The sequence below is a fragment of the Aspergillus neoniger genome (assembly GCF_003184625.1).
Source record: "Aspergillus neoniger CBS 115656 unplaced genomic scaffold BO87scaffold_7, whole genome shotgun sequence".
In the NCBI taxonomy this organism is placed as follows: domain Eukaryota; kingdom Fungi; phylum Ascomycota; class Eurotiomycetes; order Eurotiales; family Aspergillaceae; genus Aspergillus; species Aspergillus neoniger.
Genome location: NW_020291135.1, coordinates 472279 through 495509, shown reverse-complemented (window position 1 = coordinate 495509; position 23231 = coordinate 472279). Strand labels below are relative to the sequence as shown.

The window sequence follows — 23231 nt, the reverse complement described above, 5'->3', positions numbered from 1 at the left end:
CTGTTCCACGACCTGCACCTATACATGAACGAAAAACCCGTCATCTATATCCATATCCAAATCCCAAAATCCCATATACAAAACCATCATCCCTGTATTTCCAATTCGCCCCGTTCCCATCTTTTTTTCTTCTCTCTGGTCGACCTCTTTCAAACATAGGCCCGAGATGAAGGTCGATGCTTCGCATCGATACCGAAAAAGTAGCAAGCAAAACCACGCCCAAAAGCAAGAAGATACACAGAAATTGAATAAAGGGTTTTTACAGAACCATGCGCAGCAAGCTGCGCGTACATGAAACGTAAACTGTCACAAGACAATGATGAAGGACTTAGGAGGCATCTCCTATCCGACCGCCCAGAGCTGTCGTCCCCGATCAATGCTTCCACCATACCAACCTACACCGTAGTGAGTCCGGTAATGGTCTAGAAGATAACCCTCTAGATGATGGGATCAGATCCGCATCACCGAGGGTGAAGCCGCGAGATGCGTCGTGGACACACTGTGGCTGGAGCGGGGAGCTCTCCGGGCAGCTGCAGGAGGCCAAGGATCCTTTGGAATGAAATAAGAAATCCAACCGATGGTCAGAGAATGATCTTTCACGGACGCTTTCCGTGAAACTTCTATCCATCACGGCTCTTTCCCGTTACCATGAGATCCTTCCTATGAGAACCATCCAGCACTCGGCGATGCCTGGGAAGACAAATTTTAAAAAAGACTTCAAATGATCGTCTCAGTAAAGCATTCAAGCAGGGAGACCGTGAGCGATCTGAGCCGCAGCCTGGCTGGCTTCAATGTGGCGGTAGTTGAGTCCAAGGGTAATGAGCTCCTGAAGGCTGGCATTGACCTTCTCATGCATGGAAGAATCCTGGGGCGTGATGTTGGTGAGCTCCTCAAGCAGCCGGGACCGGCAGTTGTAGTAGTTTCTCTCCGCATTCTGGAGTCTCTGGTTGTGGTGAGCAGAAGTCTGCTGGGCAGCCTTGAGAGGGTTGGTCTGGGACTGGGTGGAACGAGTGCGCTTCATGGTGGGGGCGCCAGTGACCCCAGCAACTCTACGCTTGCGTCCGCCCGTCTCCTTCTTCTTGGCCGGTCCAGTGGTAGGGGAAGCATCCGGGGAGCTGTGCCTGTCCGAAGAGGCAAAGTCGTGCACACGTCTCATGTGGTCGAACAGATTCCACCTGCGGGGGAATCCGTAGCCGGGCACCGACCTGTCACAACCCTCAAACAGGCACAGGTGGGGGTTATCTCCGTGACCGTGGAATCCATGGGCTTCGCGCTCGTGGCGGAAAAGGCATGCGTTCGAAGAGAACTGCAGCTGGGCATCCATGCAGGCGGCCACCTTGCAGCGGTAGGGCTTCAAGTGGGAGTCCAAGTATTTGCTGTTGCACGATTAGTTTCGATGCTTCATCGAAGCGTTGGGGGTTTGACTTACTGATAGGCACACTTCTGAGTAGTCGGGGGGTGGTTGCAAGGCTTCTCTCCGTTGGCAAAGGGGCAGTAGTACTTTCCATCACTGTGGGTGGGCAGGGAGTAGTAAGGGTGATCCCGGGGGTTCCGGAGATCAGAGCCCTCCTTGGCTTTCTGGCGGAGCGTTTCCTTGACGGGCAGGGGTGGGAAAAATTCAGGATCCTGCTTGACCTGGGTCTGGGACATGGAAGTCTGCAGGGCTGGCCTACGTGCATTCTTGGTTGCCCGAATGGTTCTGTTGGGGGTCAGAATCGGCTGCTCACAGCTGCAAATGCGATAGAGAAATACTAACCTGTTGGGGTCCTGCTCACTCAAGGGGGGAGTGAGGGGGAACAATGGGTCTCCTAGGTTGATTCCATGGCTTCCAACGGGAGTGGTTGTAACATCTTTGAGCATAGCATCTTCATGGCTCATGAAGGTGGGGTATCCAGAGGCAGAGCAAGAAGTAACAGAAACATCATTACTGGCGTCAGACAAGGGGGGAGAAACAGGCACTGATTGGAACATGCCGGTGGTATACTGATCCATGGATGATCCGTGGTAGTTCATCGAGTTCCACGCCTCATTGCCGGCCAGGTGGCCGTCATCCGCATGAGAGCTGTGGCTGGAGAGAGTATCATCAGGAGTGCAAGAGGACTGGGTACCATTCTGGCCATAAACTTCATTATCAAAGGCAGAGAGGTCAACCAATGAGGAGTAGTGGTTGAAGTCATGTGCATGGGAGAAATCCAGGTCATTTTGCTCAGTCACATCCTGGATGCCTGAGAAATCGGATCCGGCGTGATGATACATTACATCACTAGGGCCAACGGTCGATGGCAGCAGTTGCTGAGAGAAAGAGAAAGAGAGCATCTGGACTTCCGGGGACTCTGGTTTGGACATCGCACCACTGTCAAGTGCATCCACGTCGCTCAGAGACCACCCCTTCAAGTCATTGGGGGTCCCGTGGTTGGGGTGTGTGCTTGAACACAAGGAGAAATTGTCCTGGCTCGAAAGTTCATCATCCTGGATTCCTCTGGAGGCCATGTTGGGGATCCCTGGGATCATTTGGTTTTGTCTCGGCTGAGACAAGTGGTCCATAGTGTGCAAAGATGACTGGGACAAAGACATGTTCTCTGGGTCGTTCTTGATCTTGGTGGACATTGTGTGTGGGTGTTCTAATACCAGACAAGCTGGAAAACAAATGGCAAGCACTAGAAAGTAACTAAGAGTCAGTACATCTACACCTAATCGCTGTTGAAACAATGACAGAAAGTGAACGATGGTCTGCATCTGGGATCCATGTTGCGTAAAAGGGCCTATAATCAGTCAGATAAATCATTCATGCAAGCTTTAAGGTCGAGGCACACCAACCAAGAGGATGTCGTGTGTAGATCAATCCAGGGAGGTTACCGCTTGGTCCATGAGAAGGGGTGCACTGTTGTTAATCCAGGAAATATCTGAGGTCATAACCAGTAAAGCGATCGGCAAAAGTGGCAACAAGTCCGTGGTGCTTGTTTCCGGCGTCAAAGCTGCAGCTGCAGTAGATCGGGTCGTCTAGTCTCGGTTAAGGTATCCATCCAGGGATCCAGACTACAAAAGGGTATCAAGTGATAAGATGCAACACATAAGTTGATCAACGGTTCAGTCCATTAAGTGTCGAAAGCCAGTGATGTTTTGATCGAAAAATCCAAGGTCACAGTTCATTGTGTGATTGCTATTTCCAGAGACGGCTTCTAATCCAGAACGGTGGGAAATCCAAATCGGGAACGGAGAAAACAGGCCAACAAAAAAGGGGTCCAAGGCAAATGTCCAAATTCCCACTAGGCTTAGTGAGGAGAGATCCGTGGTTCCAGGCAGAAAGGATAAGTCCAGGGGTAATCGAAAATTGAGTGTGCAACATTAAACAACACTCAAGAGTGTCCAGTCACACAGCGGCTGCGGTGGACAAGCAAATGAATTCCATGGTCACATATTTTCGTCAATCCGTCGCTTCGACGGAAGAATCCAGCGGAAGCAAAGAGATTCAAGAGTCCAGGGATCCTCTATAGTGCTGCTGTCGTTGAAAGATCGTCGATAAAAGCGGATCCAGGGGTTTCGAAATGCAAACAATCGCAGAAAGGGACAAAAGCAAGAGAAAGAAAAGCAGAATCAAAGCAAGCAGACAAAAGGAGAGTGATGAGGGGACTACCTGTTATTGTGTTGCCGTATACTCAGACTAAAGCCTGGGAGGAGCGAAAAACAAAACAAAGCAAGCAAATCCTATCCAGGATACGGACTGGGTTTCCAGAAGGGCAGTTCAAGGGTTGATCTAGCCAGGAGGGGAGGGCAAGTAGTTTCTTTTCTTTTCCAAGATCCACGGATTGGACACTTGAAGGAACAGAGAAAGAACAAAAGAGTCAAGCAAGTAGTAGTTCAAGCCTTGAGAGCAGGTGGAGATGATGGGATAGTAGTAGGCAAGAGCTGATTTGACTGTGACAAATCTAGCAGAAGTAGAATGGAGGGGTAGTGTGTTTTGGAAGTGTTGATTGTGTGTGTGTGTGTGTGTGTGTGTGTGTGGAGTAAGAGAAGATCAATGGAAAGTAAAAAAGGGGTATCTTGGGTTCGTTGGGTATCAAGAGTGGGCAAAGTTCGGATTTCTTCTTTGAGTCTGGTGTGATGATGATGAGGAGAATAGGAAAGGTCGAGAAGAATTCCATCTGGAGGGGAAAGGACGGCCTTTTAGAGGCGAGGGAACCGGCTGGAGTCTCGTTCAGGAGGCCAGGCGTGGGGGGCTATCGGAGGAGACGGTGCGTCCAAGCGTGTGCCGGAGGTGCATGCTTGCTGCAGCCGGCTGCCTCACTGGCCGTATCGAGCATGATGATTTGGCGCTGCGAGACATGGCGGTGATAGTGGTGCAGCGCCAGGTGGTGTTGTCCGGTCCCTCTCTGCCAATGATTTTCGGAAGTCACTCATCATGGAGGGGCTTGACGTGGCCGGTGGGTGGATGTATCTAAAGGTATCATTTGGCAACGGCACCACCCGGGCAATTGCTCAATCTAGCGGTGAGGCGGGCCTCACCCGTCCTCCACCTATCCAAGAAGTATGATTGGCGGCCAAGGAGAAGATGGGCTGCAGTGTTGCATCACCGGCAGCAAAGCCCCTCAGCCGGCAGGATTGGCAATCCTAAATGATTGGCGCCGAGCCTTTCCTGAGCGTTCCCCGTGGTTTGTCGCGTGCAGGGCTATCCCTGTACCTGCCAGCCAGTCATCGGCATTTCCTCGGCGGCCCCGCTTTCCCTCGTGAAAGGATGCCAACTTTGGCTTCATCCTCTGGCTATGATGCCCACCACGTCAATCCCCTCCTACATCTCGCGGAACAGGGATCTCGCTTGTCGCAGCTACTGCACATAATTGACAATTGCCCCTCCTTCCCCGGGACAGCGTGTTGCTTCATGCCACAGCGGCTCGCTTCGCCCAATCTCGCCGCTTGCTGCGAAAGAAAAGGAGGGGGAGGGGTTGTGCCATCCAGTTTGACTGACATGTTTGCTACGTTTCATGATGAGGAACCTCACATCCTTCTTCCGGATATTAGTTGACAGCTGCACTCCGGGCTTCATCCACCGGCGCAAGCAAGACTTGACACCACGGGAAGTTGGGCAGCAATGTGATGGATTTAATTACGGGACTGCCGGGAAGTTTCTTTTTACGCTTGTCTCAGAATAAGCTGGAAGTTCAATAATCAGGGTTGGATTGGATTCATCACAATTTCAATAATCCCGCTCTCTCTCAAATTAAAATTCTAAATTATGGGTATCCCGTTCTACGCCGTATAATCCCGCACCGTTCAGTTCTAGGCATCCTAAAGCATGCAATGTCAGCGATTGGTTCTCGAACGATATTCCAATTTGAATAGCAGACAATGACGCAACAATGGGTGTGTATCAGATAAAGGTGAAAGATGGTATACAGTTTTCGTTCAACAATCCGAAGATCTCAGGTGAACTATGCTTATTGGTATGGTGTTCATCATTGTGGGCAAATAGCCCCCAGTGACACCCATGTAGAAAAGGGGTAGAAAAAGAAAAAAGCGCTGCGCTTACCTGTTGCCTGGAAGGCCCAGAAAAGGGGGAGTCGTAAAAAATTGGAAAAGAGACGAAAAGAAAGCTAGACGGCGCGCAGACCTCGCCAGGAACCCTGTGCGACGAGGCTGCCAGCTGGGCGCATCGCTGACACGAAACAGTTTCAGAAACCCGCCTAAATCAAAGCAAGGCAAATGAACTTCTCATGTCTGCTTCCGAGCAAGCAAATAAGATGATGCAGGCACCATCTTTGCCACCTCTGGCGTGTCCGTTGTCGTCTGCGTGGTGTCAAGAAGAAAGGGAAAAGAATTTGGCATGTGGGAAGATATTTTAAGAGCCGCCGAAGCGAATTATGCACGTGATATGTTTGCACGGATTGCACCCCCACTCAAGCCGAGGTTCCGATGATCCAAGATGAAGCTAAATTAGTGACGCCCAAGTTCTACGGTAGTGACCTGGGTCGTTTGCCGGGCCGAGCCGTTTCCAGATGTCTTGCTTAGACGAGAGTCCTAATGATGCTAGTCGATGGACTTCACCATACCTCATGTGGTAAGTTGTCCAATTTGTCTTGCACATAAATAAGATCACATAATCTGATCATAACGCTGTACTCTGGGTCGCTATACACATTATGCTGCCTCATCAGAGAATGCGTTGTGATACCTTGACGACCTCCTTCCGGCTCCTATACGCGCACTCACTTGAAATCTCGATGAATGCGTTTGCCAAACGTAGCTGCTTAGGCACAATCAACGATTATGAAAGCTCCCTAGGTCACAAGCATAATCAATTATTTCCAATTGTGTCCAGTTCCCGATGTAGCTATTGTTGTGTTGGCGGCCTGGTCCTCGGTCCCAATACCACACTCGTAGTGATACTATACTACCGTAAACTTGACAAGTCGATGCTTTTTGACCTTACCTGTGTATTCATCATACATCACATGATGCTCATTCCTCACGCCGTTACATACCCTCCCTCGTATCTCTGTAGAAGATTCCTCAGGTCATCATGCCATATTTGCAGAGTTACCGCAACATGAACTGGATCGGAGGTCGTCTTCGACGACACTCGAGCAACAATACAGGAAACAGAAAGCAAAATTTCAAGAGGTCAAGAACAGCAGAGACGAAAGATTCTTTCACGACTTCCCTAAATAGGAAGATCTGCCTCGAAGGCATTCGAGCTAGAGAACCATGCAACAACAAGCCAAAGCATCACCCGAGCCAGCAGGTAGAGTACGTCCGTGGATCCGTTAGTTCTTGATGCTAAGTTACGATCAAGTCTAGTCATAGTTCCTCTCTCTCCTACCCCGCTAAGAAACCACGTCTCGTACCGACCGTACAGGAGTCCTCACAAGCAGCTCAAGACTTAGCACGGATTAAGCATAAACTGCTAGAGAAGGCTAACTGGGCATCGGTTGCAGCAGCGCGGCCACTCACGGTGCTATTCCCTCCAGTAGAAGCTTTACAGAAATTTGGGAGGCGGAGAAAAATAACGAATGATGACCGTGAGAGGCTGGGGTCTTCTGTCCTGCGTCCAAAGCTTACCTACCGCCCCAAGCATCGCAGAGGTGCAGAGTCAGAGGAGAGCATACAAGACCTGGACATAAGAATCAATGGCCAACCTGTTGGAGCTAAGTATCCGGGGTTCCATGGCCCACCAACTGATGCTACATCGCAGTCAATGCTTCTGGACCAGGAGTCCCCTCCCACAACGCCAAAGCCACTTGGGCATGAGTATGTCTGTGAGAACGTCGGCGTTAGGAGCTCAGTCGGTGACAGGTCTTGGATTCTAGACTCTTCAAGCATCTCCCCTTTATCTGTGTCGTCCTCTGATAGAGGATTGTTCACCCGGGGAAATTCCATAGTCCGGGGCTCGGATCAGTCTGTTGACAATTCTACTGGCAAGGAGCAGTTCCAGGTTACAGGTTCAGAACCTCTACAGTCAGCAGACACTAGCCCAAAGGTTCAAGAAGTAGGGACTCCGATCAGGCGACGATTCACGATAGATGACCAGATTCTTGCCGAAGAGGAATGGATGAAGGCAGCTTATGGCACATCCCTGGAAAAAGACGGTTACTCAACCGCTCATCAATTTTCTCAGAGCCTTTTGAACCCTGAACTATCTTCACCAACTGCAAATGACAGTAGACGGCAGATATCTGAGCAAGAGTCCATAAGCACTTCATCGATATTGAATCACTCCAGTTATGGTTGGCTCCCAGAGACGCGCCACAACATACAACGATTTATATCACAAAGGACAGATAAGGGACAGCTTGATAAGGTGCCCAGTGAATCTACATTAGGAAGCACCAGCCTCGCTCCTCTATCAAGAAAACCGACCACACCCCCTCTGACAATCTTTGGCCAGGCTGTCGATCTTGATGGTAGTCTATTCGCTACTAAGCAAGTTGAGCACGAAAAACAGCAGGCTCAACACGACTTCACATGTTCTGCCACCACGTTTCGTGAAGCTAACAATTATATATCAACGGATAACTATCCGTTCGAGACAAATCTCCGCCGACCAGATGACTTTACATTCTCACCGAATACGGTCAAACTCAGCAAGCCTACCGTAACGCCAAGGGCCGCTAGAATATACATTGATCAAGCATGCGCCACTCTTTCAAGAACAGCAGGACCAGAACGGGTGTTTCCTTGGAGGCACCCAGAGGATCGGCCCGCCCAAGAATGGACCAATCGACGTAGTTTATACAACTAGGTCCAGGTACATGAGCCTAACTCAACAGGACACCATCTTATGACCACTTGTACTACACGGCGTGATAAGCATGTCACTGCTCTACGTTTATCCATTGAGCATTGGTAGGAATTGAGTAGCTATAAAGCACTCAAGATAATAAGGAGTTCCATAGTGACCCGTTAAATCGTCAGTCACATGCCAATCTTACGTCAGGCACCGGAAGCCAGCCCCGACAACGTGACATCCACCTGTCTCCGCATCTCCGCAGGTACAACAACAACACCAACACCAATACTATACATCCATCTCAACCTTCATCTTATCCTCCTCCCACCTACAACTACTGAGCTCCATCTCACGCCGTGACCACAAAATGCGTCCCCTAACACCACTCCTCACCCTCCTCCCCCTCCTCCCCTTCACAACCGCCCACCCAACCCACCAACTCCAAACCAAAACCACCAGCACAACCAACACCACAACCGAGCTCCGCGCCCTCCCCCTCGTAATCTGGCACGGCCTCGGCGACCAATACCAGAGCCCCTCGCTGCAACACCTAATCAAAGTCGCCGAAGACGCCAACCCGGGAACCTACACCTACCTAATCCACCTCTCCCCCACCAGCGCCGGCGACCGCCAAGCAACCTTCCTAGGCAACCTCACAGAGCAAATCGCCTCCGTCTGCTCCCAACTCCTCCAAGACCCCATCCTCTCCACCGCTCCCGCCATCAACGCCCTGGGCTTCTCCCAAGGCGGGCAATTCCTGCGCGGCTACATCGAACGCTGCAACGCTCCGCCCGTCCGCACGCTCATCACCCTGGGCAGCCAACACAACGGCATCTCTCAATTCCAATCCTGCGCCTGGAACGACTTCATCTGCCGGGGGGCGGAAGCCCTCCTCCGCTCCGGCCGATGGTCAACCTTCGTGCAGGGCCGGCTCGTCCCCGCGCAGTATTTCCGCGACCCCGAACCCAGCGAAATGGAGGAGTACCTCAAGCATAGCAATTTCCTGGCGGACGTGAACAACGAGCGGGTGGTGAAGAATGAAACGTACAAGGAGAATCTAGGCAAATTGGAGAAGTTTGTCATGTACATGTTCGAGAAGGACCGAATGGTGGTACCGAAGGAATCAAGTTGGTTTGGAGAAGTAGATGGAGAATCTGGCGGTGTGGTAGGAGTCAGGGAGAGGAGTATCTACAAGGAAGATTGGATCGGGTTGAGGGAATTGGATGAACGGGGTGGATTGGTGTTTAGGACGCTTAAGGGCGGGCATATGGAGTTCGATGAGGAGGAGCTGCTGGACATTTTTAGAGAGTTTTTGGGACCCATCGAGGTGGAGATTCCTGATGATGAGGTCGAAATTGATGAGAGGGTGAGGTTGGTGAGCCAGGGAGGTTATTACTAAGATTGGTTGATTTGATTCTTTCTTCTTTCGCTTTGCTTTGCTTTTCTTTCCTTGAGGGAAATGATGATCATGGTAGAGGGGAAGAGTTACGGCGCTACTACGGAGTAATATTATATATTATACCCAGCCTTGGTTGGTTCAGATTGTCTTCAATTCCGACTCTTCGCTTTCGCTAATTCTATTCTATACTTTTACTTCACTACTACTCTAGTAGCACTAATGCAATGATGGTACTATTAAATACATGCAAATGCACACTGGCACTAAGCTGCAATCCATTATATGCTTACATCGGGATATCATCACAGCCAGAGAAGGAACCCACTGGAAACGAACATGAAAAGCTAAGCTAATAAAGAAACAAGTAAATGGATTGTCAGCAGCAGGTAATATCCAAAACGAAATAAGGGAAAAGATACAGTAGCCAGTGATAGCAATAACAACAAATAACATAACAGAAATACCGCATGTAGTAAATAAGTAGTGTACGCAGTACAGCTCTATCAAGCAATCAATCAATCAATCGAGCACAGTCCGTCAGTTTAATCCACATCGCAGTACGGCATTATTAATGATCATGCATAAATAGACGATGCATCATCCATACTGACGCATGCGCGTGGTAATAGATAGTGAGACAGACATATAAGTGGTGGTAGTAGTAAGTAACAACAAAGGAAAAAAGGGTAGATAGTAATTGGTGGCCCAGATATTCGGCACAGGAAATGGAATGTTCAGAAAGGAAGAAAAGGAAAAGAATGTTGTTGAAAGCAGGTGAAAAGTTGGGATATATCATGGGCCTCGACGATCATGACTCGAACAACCTGGTGGAAGACCCGGATGGATGGAAGTAAGTAATGCAAATGCAATAGTCGGAAATAGGAAAGAAAAGTGTATGAAGGAGAGTAGTTCTTCTAAGGAGGATACATCATCAGTAAGGCGGACGGCCGATTCCTCCAGTAATGCCCCGTCGAGAAGCACCACGGGGCCTGCCGGGGCGCGACTGCGACTCTGCATGTGCCGGGGACAAGAACCCGTTCAGAAGGTTCTGCACGTCACGGCGCTGGGCACTGTCCGTTGGCTCGGACAGGTCTGGCACCCCGTCGTAGACATGGCCTCTTGAGTAGTCACCATCAGCCGCTGCAGCTGCGAGACCCGTGCTGGACCGGCTCTTGTGCTTGTTGAGGGATTTGCCGTGGTGAGGCGCGGCAGGTGTGCCGGGCTTGCCGTTTGCTGTTGGCAGCCGACGCGGCCCTGGTGCAGTGGATGGTCGCTCTGACGCCAGGGATCGCTGCGAGTCGTTCGACATGCCCCCGGTGACCGACAAGGACGGGGGAATCGGTGGCACAGGGGGAATATCGTCTGCGGCCATGAAGTAGGCCTGACCATTCTCTGTATATCCTAAGGCGGAAGCTTTGGGGGTCACCATACCGTCGCCGTCCGGAAGACCGTGTCCATCCCTAGTCGACTGGGGTCTGATCGAAGCTCCGTCTCCGTCAATTTCGGACAAGGAATAACCGCTGACCATGCTCTCGCTGCTAGACGAGACCACGCTGCGGTTGGAAGCATCCAGTCGACCACGGAGCGGGCTCAACCGGCGCATCTTGTCCTGATCGTTGATGGAAAGAACACGACGCAGGTCGTTGATATGAACCGGAGACTCCCTGCTGATGCTCTGAACGTGCCCCCGGGCAGATTCGGGGACGCTCATCCGCCGCGAGTTGTGCAGTCCGGCTGCACTTTGCTGCGCGGATGGAGGCGAGGTAGTCGATGGCGAACTGCCGTCGGCGCCATTCAAATAAATGTGACTGCGCATCGCCATTGTTCCGACCTTGGAGCCATTGAGGGACAATGCTTCGGTCCTCTCCCGCTCCGCGGCTGCAAGGCATGATTCTCGGGACCATGCCGAAAGCATCTGCTCCCTAACGAGTGGAGGAAGAAGATCACCGCGCGGAGCTGAAACCGATCCGTGTCCCAGGATAGGCATAGTGAAGCTGCGCGTTGGGGAGCCCGGAGGGCTGTGAGAAGAGACGAGCGCGGCATGGTTGTATGCATCTTCGATGCCACGAACAAGGTGCTCAACGTCGGCGATGAAGGGAGTCATCTGATCAGTGTTCGTGGTGTTACCGGTGGTGGCAGGGTGATCTCCACCTTGTAAGATATGGTTGAGATCAGCAGCGGGCAAGCGGATAGGGTCCAGCCAAAGGCCAAGCTGTTGCCTCTTGGAGATCTCTCCTTGAATGGCCTGGCCTACTTCTGTCGATCCCAGCTCAAATCGCTCGGACAAGGCCCACAGATATCCATACACCAAGCTGCCGATATTGACCTTGGCAGATCCGGAAGCCAGGCTTGGAGCGCTGTTCATATCTTCTTGAAGCTTCAACACCATAGGCAGTCCAAAACGGGCGGCGTTGACCCCGAGCTTATCAACAAGGCTGGCCAAGATCAAATGAAGCAACCTGATTTCAGGAACGCTAGTCGGGCTCTCGAGCGCAATGTCATAAATAGTCAGGTGGAGCATTCGGAGGAAGTTGAATTGAGCTGCGATGGCGGCCTTCTCTCTCTGCATCGCCGTAGACACTGATCGCTTTCCAGTCCTCTCACCGACCTCCGTTAGTTCCCCTTTGGGAATTGAGGGTTTTGCGTGCTTATCCTTGACGGTCAAGTCGCTCTGATTAGTTTCCAGCTTCAACCAAGACAGTAACGCATCAGCATACGCGTAACGCGCATCGCCTTGACGTTCCTGCAACAACCACTGCGTCCCTTCCCAGACGTGGATTCCGACGTGGTTCCTGGACTCCACGCCAAATACAGCTGCGGGATTCCGAGAATTTGCTACCATCAGAATGTTCTTGATAGCTCTAAGAGCGGCAACCCGTCCAGTGGTGGAAGAAAAGGCGATCGAACTGGCCTCCCCAGTTAAGCTGCCAGCCTGCGAAGCAGCTCCGGGAGAATCGTTAGAAACTTGTGCAGGATGCTCGTGGGTGGATGAAGGCTTGATCCGAGTCAGGACGACTCTAATCATATCTACAACTTGATCGCCATAGTAGATATGTGTCGTAAGGTCTCCAATGCACCGCTGGAAGAGAGTGATCAAATCTGCTCTCTTCCCAGATAGTTCGACTTGCTTCTCCGAACCCGCAGGCGACAGCAAAAACGACATATGCTGCAGAAGACCCAAAAGGATATCGATAACGCTAAGACCGATCATGTTCACAGGAGACTTCAGCAACCAGTCAATCATGTAAACGATGATGAAAGGTTCATCTAAGGCTTCCTCTCTAGGGTTGACATCGAATAGAAGCTCCATGGCGGCAACCAAGATGATGAACCGCACCTGCACCGGGCACCACTTCGCGACCAGTTCAATCAACGACGTAGCCCAGCTATCACGCGAGTTTAAGGACAAGCCCAAACTGGTGGTTCGGTTTCTGCGGAGCATGAAGTCCAATACAACCTTTGTGGTCACGCGGATTTGGCCGCGGCTGCTTCCAGTAACAACAATGCGCTCAAGGCAGCTTAGAGCGAGCAGCCTCACATCCATTTCCGCCTTCTTGTCTGCATCAGCGGCGGACTGAGAAGCCAAGGCCGGATCACCAGTCACGGTGTCGACAGTCTGCACGGTAGCGTTGCTGATTCGGCGCCGGTGCGCAAGATCGGCTTCACTACTCTTCTCCGATTCCATAAGCTGTTGTTCCAAAGACGGGATAACATCCTCATCTCCGTGGCAAACATTCTCCAGAATGACCGGCAATATGATCCTCAACGAATCTCCACCATCAGCAGCCAAGCCCGCCTCAGAACTGACCACTCCCTTGATCGCACGAAGTCCCGCATTGCGCCACCGTATCGCCGCAGGGCCGCTAGAAGCAGGATCCAACTGGGGTGAATGCACCTCAGCGAAGCTCGCATACGTCCGCACAACCTCGCGGTATTGTGTCGCAAAGTCCTGTTCGGCCGACAACGCCGCCATATCCTGATGGCGGCAGAACATTTCGAAGGTCGCGATCGAGTCTTCAACGATTGTTATATCACGGGAGCGCAGGACGGTTTCAATTACCGTCAGCACGGAGCGGGCGTAGATGGGGAGGTCGCGGGGCACTTTCTCGATAAGCGCGGTGAGAATCTGAAGTGTCACCTGTACATTGCTTTACCAAAACATGTCAGCCCGTCATCCACAGAGATCCCCCAAGTGTATCTAGTCCTCACAACATACCCTATCTTGCGGCGCCAGACATCCCGAGCGGCCCGTTTCTCCAGGAAAGCGCCGACCTTGGTCAGCTTGCTGCGACGAGTGCTCGCATAGTAAAGCAGATAGGAAAGTTCACTCGGGTTCGGCTTGACTTCCGGAATCCCCTTCTGATATTGTGGATAGCATTTCAGAACCAAGACCTGATGCTTTGGCCGACATGACTGGCGTACGCCCTCCATTGGGCAAAGTGATTTGCAGGGCGATTACCTGATGACTGTATACTGCAGATTTTCAACGGTTGTAATTAAACAGGGTGCAGATCCGGTGACCGTTTCGGTCACCTGGAGGCAAAGTATATTCAAGCACTGATTAAGGATCTGTAACAAGAAAAGACCATGAGGAAGTAAGGTGTGTCACGTCGCTAAGGCCTTACTGGGGGGTGAACGGGGTTGCGGCAACGGCCAACGTGGTTTAAGGAGAAAGGAAAGGAGAGGAGAGGAGAGGAGAGGACAGGGCTTCCAGGTCGAGTTGCAATCACCACGGGTGGGGTTGATCCATCGGAGATACTAGTAGTTACCCAGCCTGAACAAGGAGGTGGGGGATTGAGTGAAGAAAGAGGAACACTGTCAACCGCGGAGGTTGGCAAGCGAGGCAGAAGCGAAAAGTGTCGCCCTCCGGTTCTTTGGCGGATGGCGATAAGTTTAGTGTTGGGTTGCCGCGGCGAGATTGAACCAACGGCCTGCTCGGGAAATTCAGCCTGGCGCGCCGCTTCGGCCGCGTCACGGTTAGGCGGTCGCAGAATTTGCCCTTATACCAGATTGATTGTCACAGATATGGACTTTATATTTGATATTTCCTACGTAGGCTTTTTCTCCTATATGATATGATATATTCTTCTTCTTTCATTCGAATTGGTCTATCAGTATTGGCTTATATGCTCGATCTACAAGAGAGCAGGTACCCAAGAGAGTTTTCCCCCCTGCAACCTAATACAACCCCACGGCAACGTCATAGGCAGGATATCAGGGACCGATGCTGCTCCTCCTATGGCTTGAGAGCGAAGAATCTGGGCATCACAGAGTCATTTGTAAAACGAACTTGTTGGATGCTTGGGGTATTTCCTGTCGTGTCGTACACCTGACTTCTCTCTAGGGTGCGCATATTCCCTCCGTCTCTTACATCGGCGCCAGGCCCGCTCAGGACTCCATCGAGCAATCTCAACCGGAATAGCTCGGAAATCCCAGCTAAACAGAGACGAGTATGTCGATGATCCTGAGGAGTGCTTGTCGAGGTGCATATTTGGTAGCTCCAATAATGAGCCGGTTCCATGGCCGATCAGGGGATACCTCGGTCACACATGACTCCGGGGAGATCATGAACCATCTGGGGTTGCATTAGGACTGCAGCATAAAACCGCGGTGCATCAAGGTGTCCCAATATCGACAAAAATTGCCCATGCCCATGCCCATGCCCCGTGCAGATCTTCTGATATTGTGTCTCAATTTTACCCCTCTCCGCAGCCAAGTAGTAGAAGACAGTGGCCTGAGCTTGAGCAGGACATCGTCCCGGACAGACCACCGAACCAATCCACATCGAGCCCAATGTGCAGCACGCCTGTTTCCTGCTATTTCCAATGTCACTGCGCATATTCCTAGCTTGCTTTGGCTTGTTCGCCCTCCTGTTCTCCAGACTCCGCAGCTGCTTCGACGGGTTCGGCGGCGACATCGGTCCCCGCTAGCCTTTCAATGACGTCGGGGCGAATGATGTCGCGACGGAAGTTCTCCTCCTGCAGTAGTCGTAGCGCCCGCAAAGTGGCACCGGGATGGGTCAGGAACTGGGCGTATTCGGGGGTCTTCCAGTAGGAATAGAGGTAGGCCAGGTAAGCTGCAAATGCCTGCGCGTCGGGGTCTGCGGAACCATTGTTGACGTCGCTCTCATCACCGGACTTGTTTATGCCCAGCAGATTCGGATATGTCACGGCGAGGTGGGACAGATAGTAGGGATTGGCGAGAGAAGACACAAACTCGAGCTCGAGGGTGAAGCGAGGGTTTGTGAGGGTCGGAGGCGGAGGCTGTTGTGGTTGATCGGTTGGGGGTGGCTGCTCCATGACGCGACGACGATGCTCTCGAACGAGCCAGAGGACCGAGGGAGTCTGTGACTGAGACTTTGAAGTAGAGAAAGATGTTGGTGGTGCGTAGGTTGCAACGAGTCGGAGCTATTCAAACTGACCGCGCGACCAGTTGGAGGTTGCCAAGACAGGCTCACCACCGACGCGGCAAGCTCCAATTCACTTTGATCTTGGTTGATAGTCGATGGCTTCTATAGCCACTAGTGCCTCCCCACTTAGATGTATTGGCCAGCAGTCACATTCGATGAATTGTAATCGATTCAGATGTTTTACTGGCATCTTACCATCATGTGATACCCAGTTGCTGGGTGTCAGTTTGGCCATTCATCCTGGTGCATAGTGTAGCTTGACTCTAGAAGTACTATCCGAGCCATGGTTGGAGCCATGAATTACTACTTCGATTTCATTGGTATTTAGTGATTACAGACCACATTTAGGTCTTGCACATGAATCAATAGAAGAAAGCCATTTCTGTGTCTACAGTACATAGTGGGTTGACAGCGGGCAATAGTCACGATTTGCCTTTTTACTTCTCTCTATCCACCCCCAGCTGCAGGCTAAAGCTGCTAGAAAACACTAGACTGACCTAGAAAATACCATTATCCATGCAGAATGCCAATGGTTTACATTAGTAACTTTTTGGGTGAATATCTTAGAATCAGAAGCAGGTCTTAAGTGATTAGTCAATCAGTCAATTTGGTCGCTGTACGGAGCATTAGTCAATTGAAACCGGAATTTAGATGACGCCGACCCAGCCATTCAATGTCAAACGACCGTTACGATAAACTAGCGCCATCGGGCGATTTATATGAGACTGGCGCCGGAATCAGATCGCCAAATAATCCTTTCACCTGGGTGATGGAGGGTCCTCTCGATCTGCCTCAATGGCTCCGAACAGTATCCATCAGAGTTCAAACGAGCCACATTGCGGTATGAAACACATCGGAGATAAGCTCTGAGGGGACGGTGGTCCTTCCTCGCCCACCTCTGACTGTTCGGGAATCCGATGACATCTTAAGCATTCTTTGGCTTGGCCAGAGCGAGACCTTCGCCCGGTTATCGATGCATGCTGCCGTACTTTGTGACACTGAACCGCTTGATGACGTTGTTTGTCGATCCAAACGATAAGCCTAGATTGGACAGGCCGCTAACTATGAGATCCAGTAGGCAGTCAAACCAAGTCCGGGTGCAGAGGGAGTTGAAAGACATTACGAACCGGCCCAACACACTCTGGTCGAGACCATATTGATTGAAATCAGGATTTGTGCCATTAGATGCTCTGGAAATACTTTGTCTGCCTTTCGAAACTACTATGGGTCACAGCTGCGCCACGCACACACGCATCCAGTCACAATGTCATGGTGTACTGGATACTACTATACTATCAACTAGTCAATAGTAGTGGTGGTTCCAGCGGCAGCCGTCAATCCGATACAAATCGGAGCCAGACGACGCGGGACGATCGGGCCAGGGCTGAGAAAAGCAATATGGAATTATGCTGCAGGTCGGACATCTGTTCGAAGACTAGGATGATCGGACAGCTGTGCCGGCGGAGTCCGGATATATTCCAGTCCTTTTCTATGGTGGATTTAATTGATGCGCGAAAAAAAAAAAATGAATGGAATGGTAGTACTACGTATGCTGGCAGTGCTGCTGGTGGGCGGGCCAACAGGCTGCACAGTAACAGAGAGGCGCGCCACGAGTGAGAGTGCGACTCCATCGGTACCGTGGCGACATCCACCTGTCGTATTCCGTCGGTTTTGATCGAGGCAAAACTCACCGGCTGGATGGCTGCATCATCATCATCATCATCATCTTGCTCCGCCTCGGACAGGCAAGACACAAGACAGCATTCCGGACGCGATCGGACCGGAAAACAAGGGAAGGGGAAACAGTGGGCGATTCCGGGATTTATAACCTATATACGCAAGCCACCCTCACTTAGAAGGTGGATTGAGCGGAAGTAAGGAACCAAATGGGTGGCCAAGGCAGTGGTCATGCAGCACAAGCAAGAGGTGGATGGAATTAGTAAGATGCCGGTGGGATGGATTGTTGGTTCAATAGTTAGTTAGACAGTCGGTAATTATTAACCCAGCAGCTAGTTGGAATTGAGTAGGTAGTTAACTGGGTAACTGGTTAACCGGCAGATGGATGAGGATGAGCATGACCAAGACTAAGACCAAGGGGGGGGGGGATCATCCTCATCGTGGGAGGCCCGCCGGTGTCGATCGGAAGGATAACAATGGATGGATGATGCAGCAGGTGGGCTTGCATTCTTGAGGGAGGAGCTGACGCAAGAGCACGATTGTTGAGACTTTCCAGTACCATTTTAGGAAACAAAATCAAATCAGGGCTCAAACGTCTAAGCCATGCGAGAGAATGATGACAACAACAATAATGAGAGAGTCCAGATGAACGTGGTAGAAGGAAGAAGGTGTGTGTTTGTTTGTCGGGTCTGTCGTGTCCTGCAGAAGCCAATGTTTGTTTCTATTCTCGGGGGGGAGGAGGGGGTCAGTGAAGACTGGCACGAGAGGGAACCTGTGGAGATGAGAACGTTTGGTTCCCTCCTATCTAGTCTAATGCCGTCTCTCCTCTCAAGACGTACAGGCAGCAGTAGTCGAAGCTCGTCACTAGTTTGTTCGGTCGGTTGGCCGATTGCTGACCGGAAAACCATTGAATGGAGCTGCAAAATGTTTTTCCTGCATCCGCATCCCTACTAGTCGCATGAACCCCAGCTTTTCTTTTGTGTCTAATTTGTGCCTAGGTACATGGCCATTCTGCATATGATCGGAGGATAGTCTTGCGTAGTATACGGAGTAATAGATCGATAGCAGTCGCAGGAGCAGAAGCAGGAAATAAAAATAAAATTAAAAAATAAATAAAAAATAAAGGGAGGATCTGGGAGATGAGATGAGATGATTAATATGGAGTACTAGCAGCAACCAAGCAAATCAATCCACAATTCAGGCACAGGATCGGACCAACCCCTGAGAAAAAAAGTTGGGGTCGCCTGTCAAATTGACTCGGTTAGTTTGCGTGGGCAGAAGGAGGGAAGAAAAATGGTGGTGGCTGATGATTGATGATTGATTGACTGATTCCTGGGCAACCAGAGATGATGAGGATGAACTTTGCCCTTTCTTTCTCTTCTTTTTTATTTTCTTTTTATTATTTATGCAGTATCTCTCCCCCTCCATCCATCGAAAGAGTCGATACCTTTTATTTATAATATCCGTATAATATTACTGATAGTATCTTCTTTTTCATTCTAGTCATCGAATAGTAAAATAAGATAAAATTAAAGAAAATAAAAATAAAAAAAAACCTCCACTCCATTTCCAGTAATATCTCCTTTGGTTGGACCATTGAGTCATTCCCTCACTCACACCCCTCCCTCTTTCTCTCTCTCTCTCTCTCTCTCTCTCTCTCTGTGTGTCTTCCTTTCCTCCTTTTGCCGCGTCGACGATCGCCTCTCCGGGCCCTTCTTTTGCCTCTTTCCAGCAGCTCGAATGGTTCCGTCCATCATTTTCCCCAAGGGGTTCTGGATCCTCATTGGCACCCGTCATTCCTTCGCTCCTCTCCTCCTCCTCTCGTTTTTATCCTTTTTTCCCCGTGCGTTGCTCCAAACTTAACTGGACTGATGACTTGATGCTAAAGTTACTTACTACTTACTACTACTAACTACTAAATTACTCCGCCCGTACGGTAACTAAACCCACCCTCGGCTTTCTCTGTCTCCCTCTTTCCCTCCGCTCCATCTTCTCCCCCGTCTCTCTCCCTCTCCCTCTCCCTCCCTCACACTAAAATACTCTCTCGCTCTTCTTCTCTCCTTGTTAATTCACTCCCCTGTTTTCCTCTCTTTACAAATTATCTTCCCCCCCACACACCCATCCCTCCCTCGTTCAAACAAACATTCTAATCTCACCCGGAGAAAATTTCAAGCCTTTCCTTCTTCTTCCTCTTCTTCTTTTCCACCCCTCAAGTGGAATTAAGCAATCTTAAATTGAAAGACCGGTCCAACTTGCCGCTCCGTACCAACTAAACTAAACGGTCCCCTCCCTCTCCCTCCAATTATTTCTCCTTGCCCCTGACCGACACCCGTGGCATCGTCGTTTCAGCATACGCCTAAGCTCTCTCTAGTCTGGCGTCTGCATTCACAGTCTCGGCCTCCTGATCATCCACTTACTCCTGTCTTTTTATGCTGTCTTTCTTCATTCCCCAATCATCGCCTCTGACCTACTCCCATCTCGACATCGCATTGCGTGGACTCGCAACATGTATGCCTCTCAACAGCCTGCCACCTACGCCTACCCACCTGGCGTGACGCTGGGCCCCTCAGGTGCGTCATCTTGCTGATTCCTGTTTTGTCCCCCTGGGCCTGTCCTCCTTCCAGGATTCTTTGTTATCTCCCAGCCGTTTCACCTCTGGCGGGGCTGCTCCTTGGTCAGAGTGTTATCTATCCTGTGCCGCCTTCTTTTCTATTTCAGACCGTACTTCCCCATGCGAAAAGGGAACAGAAAAAACTAACCTTGATCTATCGTCCGCTCGACTACAGGCTCTCCTGTCCAACAAGCTTTCGGCCCAGCCCCTGTCAATCTGGGCTCCAACAATCCCTTCCGGAATCGTGCTCTGTCGCCTTCCGCCAGCTCTTTCGCATCCGCCAGTGGCCAATCTGAACGCCGAGTCTCTACGAATCCCTTTGACGACGACACCCTGTCGCCGCAGTCCGCCCCCGTGATAGGGTCAACCATGGTCTCCCCGGTCGAGAGACAGGACATGACGTCGAACACACGTGAACTCTTTGTATGCTCACTTCGCAGCCCTGACCACCGTCGCTCAGCCGAACTGACCTAGAACTACGTGATATAGGAGAACCTTTCCGTAAACCCTGCTCCCCAGAACACTGGTTACAGACAAGCTCCGCCGCGCCCGGACAAGCCTGCGCCCAACGGATACCCGACGAACCGTGGACCTCCGCCCAGGGAACGCCCAGAACGTCGCGACAAAGATCCCTTGGACATCTTTGCCGACCCCCCGAAGACGAGCAGTGGCGGAAGATCAGGCTACAGAGAGCGGAGGCCTCGTCGCAACTCAGAGTCGTCGATCATGGAACGAACCCCCAAGCTTGTGGATACCGAGGACGAGAGACGCCGTCGTGAGCGACGACGCCGGGAGCGGGAGGCTCGCCATAGAGATGGAAAGGACGGCAAGGAGTCGAAGGATGGAAAGCCTCGTTCATCCAAAAAGTCCAACTACCACATGGACATTATCGATAAACTGGACGTGACCAGTATCTATGGCACTGGAAGTGAGTTGGAGCCCATTGCGACCTGGCGGAGGTGCTTGCTAACAGTGGTTGTGTAGTGTTCCATCACGATGGGCCGTTCGATGCCTGCAATCCTAACCGTAACCGCAAGGGCTTGCGCACTGCACCCATGCAGGCATTCCCCAAGGACTCTGCCAATATGGCCCTTGGAGGCGCAGGGCCAAACAATGCCAACATTGATCTGAACCTGTTCCACGGAACCATGGACGAAGGCTACAATGACTATTCTACCAGCGCCGCCGTTGACCCTCGTAACAACAAGAGCGACACTGCGAACTTTGATCCCACCACTCGCATCGAACCTGTTCATGGAGCGGAGAGCATGGGTCTGGGAACTAGCACATTTCTGGATGGTGCCCCTGCTAGCCGGGCAGACATTCAGCGCCGTGGAAGCGGGAACGAGAACGGTGGAGCTGGTCCCAGCGGAGGAGGCTTGCAGCGCAAGAAGAGTTTGGCCCAAAGACTCCGGGGCATGAACAAGCCCTCGAATCCCCGAGTGGTCTCTCCCGAGTCCTCCTACACCCCAGGTGTGCCGACTGGCTCTAGTCACATAGGAACCATCCGCGCCAATGAGAAGAACCCCTTCTTCCAGGATTATGACGATGCTTGGGACAAGAAGGGGGCCCAAATCAACATGTCCGAGGAATCACGTGGCACCACAGGTACACGAGCCCGTTCTTCTAGCAGCCCCAAGCAGAATACCGGTTTGGAGCGGAGGTTCACCAACGAACGTTCCAACGCCGGCTTCGATGAGGGCAAGCCCAGCGGTGGCGGCGGCGGGTTCATCAACCGCATGAAGAGTTTGAGAAAGCCCCGGCCTGAGCGGCGCATCAGCAACGACTGAGTAATTTGAGTGATCTGGATCAACGGTCGTACTTAAACTCCGTTGCTTGTGTTTGGCGCAGATGACGAGGGAAGTGTGAAGAGATGGAAACCGCTCTGGAAGCATCCCTCTTGCACTCCCTTTAGCGTCTATCTCCTATAGAAGATAGGCAAAATGAGGCATATGATGAGATAAAGCATCGTGAATCGCAGGCTGGCGTAAACGACATATGATAATTCTATCGTCTGCAGCGTTACCTTGGGATTTCCGACGCATTGCTCAAGGCTCATGAAGAGCGACTGTTTAAGCGCGCTCTAAAGCGGCGTACTCGACTCCAATGCAATTGGGTTGGCGTGGCGGTGACAGGGGTGGTTGGTGTTTCTTTTACTGGTAAACCACACGGTGTACGGGACGCGAAGGGACAAGGCGTTGAGTGAGCATTTACTCTTGTATGCATGGGAATTCGGACCTGTGTTGGGACCGGCTGGGCTTTGCTGTTTCGTGCTTCTCTTGTTTGCTACTAGGGCTGTTTGAAGGCAATGTGTCTTTCAGCTGAATACATATCTTACCATGCTTGTACTGGCCGGCCCTCTTGGGTCTATATATCACCGTAGCCATAATGGAGTTCATCCACTCATTTACAACTTCGCACATTACCCAACCGACTCGGCATCCCGCCCAGGTCGACAATGGCACTCATAATGTAATGCCACACAAAAAGACACCTTTCTCAGATGATTACAACGTCACCACCCGAAGACTCTGGAAGCTGAGATGAAAGATAGACTTAGTAAACACCAAAATTACTAAATAATATCACCGGCAAGTTTTCTTTTGGTTTGATAATTGTTGTAATGATGAGTACAATTCTACAAGACCTTTTTAGAAAATACTACTACTACTACTCATATACTAAGGTCTAATACACGAACGATTTCATGAACTTAGGAGTCCAGTACCTTACCTACGAAGTAGTATAATAACAATGGCCTGAGATATGTTGATCTGTGAAAAAAAAAAAAAAAAAAGAAAAGAAAAGAAAAAGGTATCTATCTAACTGCTGTATGATACTGATTTTACATTCGTGGCTGAGTCGGCTGGGAAGTAAACACGGTAGTAGTAGTACGTACTGATAATCTCGCATT

At 50.9% G+C, this 23231-nt stretch overlaps 6 protein-coding genes across 6 annotated transcripts; 3 read left to right on the top strand and 3 right to left on the bottom strand.

Moving 5' to 3' along the window:
* Positions 1-742: 742 nt before the first annotated feature.
* Positions 743-2607, bottom strand: BO87DRAFT_394708 (putative C2H2 finger domain protein; the record flags this gene model as incomplete). Its single annotated transcript, XM_025625140.1, has 3 exons — positions 743-1376; positions 1430-1699; positions 1757-2607. 3 exons carry the CDS (start codon positions 2605-2607, stop codon positions 743-745), a joined length of 1755 nt encoding a protein of 584 aa, XP_025482534.1.
* Positions 2608-6541: 3934 nt separating this feature from the next.
* Positions 6542-8233, top strand: BO87DRAFT_394707 (uncharacterized protein; the record flags this gene model as incomplete). The annotated part of the gene is made up of 2 exons (XM_025625139.1): positions 6542-6741; positions 6793-8233. The coding sequence occupies 2 exons, from the start codon at positions 6542-6544 to the stop codon at positions 8231-8233; spliced, it is 1641 nt and encodes a 546-aa protein (XP_025482533.1).
* Positions 8234-8447: 214 nt separating this feature from the next.
* BO87DRAFT_374104 (palmitoyl-protein thioesterase family protein) lies at positions 8448-9812 on the top strand. Its single transcript, XM_025622713.1, has one exon. The coding sequence runs from the start codon at positions 8589-8591 to the stop codon at positions 9618-9620; it is 1032 nt and encodes a 343-aa protein (XP_025482532.1). The 5' UTR covers positions 8448-8588; the 3' UTR covers positions 9621-9812.
* Positions 9813-10551: 739 nt separating this feature from the next.
* Positions 10552-14051, bottom strand: BO87DRAFT_394705 (uncharacterized protein; the record flags this gene model as incomplete). Its single annotated transcript, XM_025625138.1, has 2 exons — positions 10552-13768; positions 13837-14051. The coding sequence occupies 2 exons, from the start codon at positions 14049-14051 to the stop codon at positions 10552-10554; spliced, it is 3432 nt and encodes a 1143-aa protein (XP_025482531.1).
* A 1251-nt stretch (positions 14052-15302) lies between these two features.
* BO87DRAFT_220253 (mediator of RNA polymerase II transcription subunit 31) lies at positions 15303-16098 on the bottom strand. The gene is made up of 2 exons (XM_025618682.1): positions 16042-16098; positions 15303-15976 (listed from the first exon to the last, which is right to left on the bottom strand). Exon 2 carries the CDS (start codon positions 15917-15919, stop codon positions 15464-15466), a length of 456 nt encoding a protein of 151 aa, XP_025482530.1. The 5' UTR covers positions 15920-15976; positions 16042-16098; the 3' UTR covers positions 15303-15463.
* A 3760-nt stretch (positions 16099-19858) lies between these two features.
* BO87DRAFT_220226 (Pal1 family protein) lies at positions 19859-22317 on the top strand. The gene is made up of 4 exons (XM_025618681.1): positions 19859-20276; positions 20493-20740; positions 20810-21245; positions 21302-22317. The coding sequence occupies exons 1-4, from the start codon at positions 20213-20215 to the stop codon at positions 22105-22107; spliced, it is 1554 nt and encodes a 517-aa protein (XP_025482529.1). The 5' UTR covers positions 19859-20212; the 3' UTR covers positions 22108-22317.
* The last annotated feature ends 914 nt before the right edge of the window (positions 22318-23231 follow it).

Bases quoted from the DNA above. Each gene is read 5' to 3' on its own strand.
- BO87DRAFT_374104 (XM_025622713.1), top strand. From the start codon at position 8,589: ATGCGTCCCCTAACACCACTCCTCACCCTCCTCCCCCTCCTCCCCTTC.
- BO87DRAFT_220253 (XM_025618682.1), bottom strand. From the start codon at position 15,919: ATGGAGCAGCCACCCCCAACCGATCAACCACAACAGCCTCCGCCTCCG.
- BO87DRAFT_220226 (XM_025618681.1), top strand. From the start codon at position 20,213: ATGTATGCCTCTCAACAGCCTGCCACCTACGCCTACCCACCTGGCGTG. The intron at 20,277-20,492 runs GTGCGTCATCTT...GCTCGACTACAG, and splicing joins CGTGACGCTGGGCCCCTCAG to GCTCTCCTGTCCAACAAGCT. The intron at 21,246-21,301 runs GTGAGTTGGAGC...GTGGTTGTGTAG, and splicing joins CAGTATCTATGGCACTGGAA to TGTTCCATCACGATGGGCCG.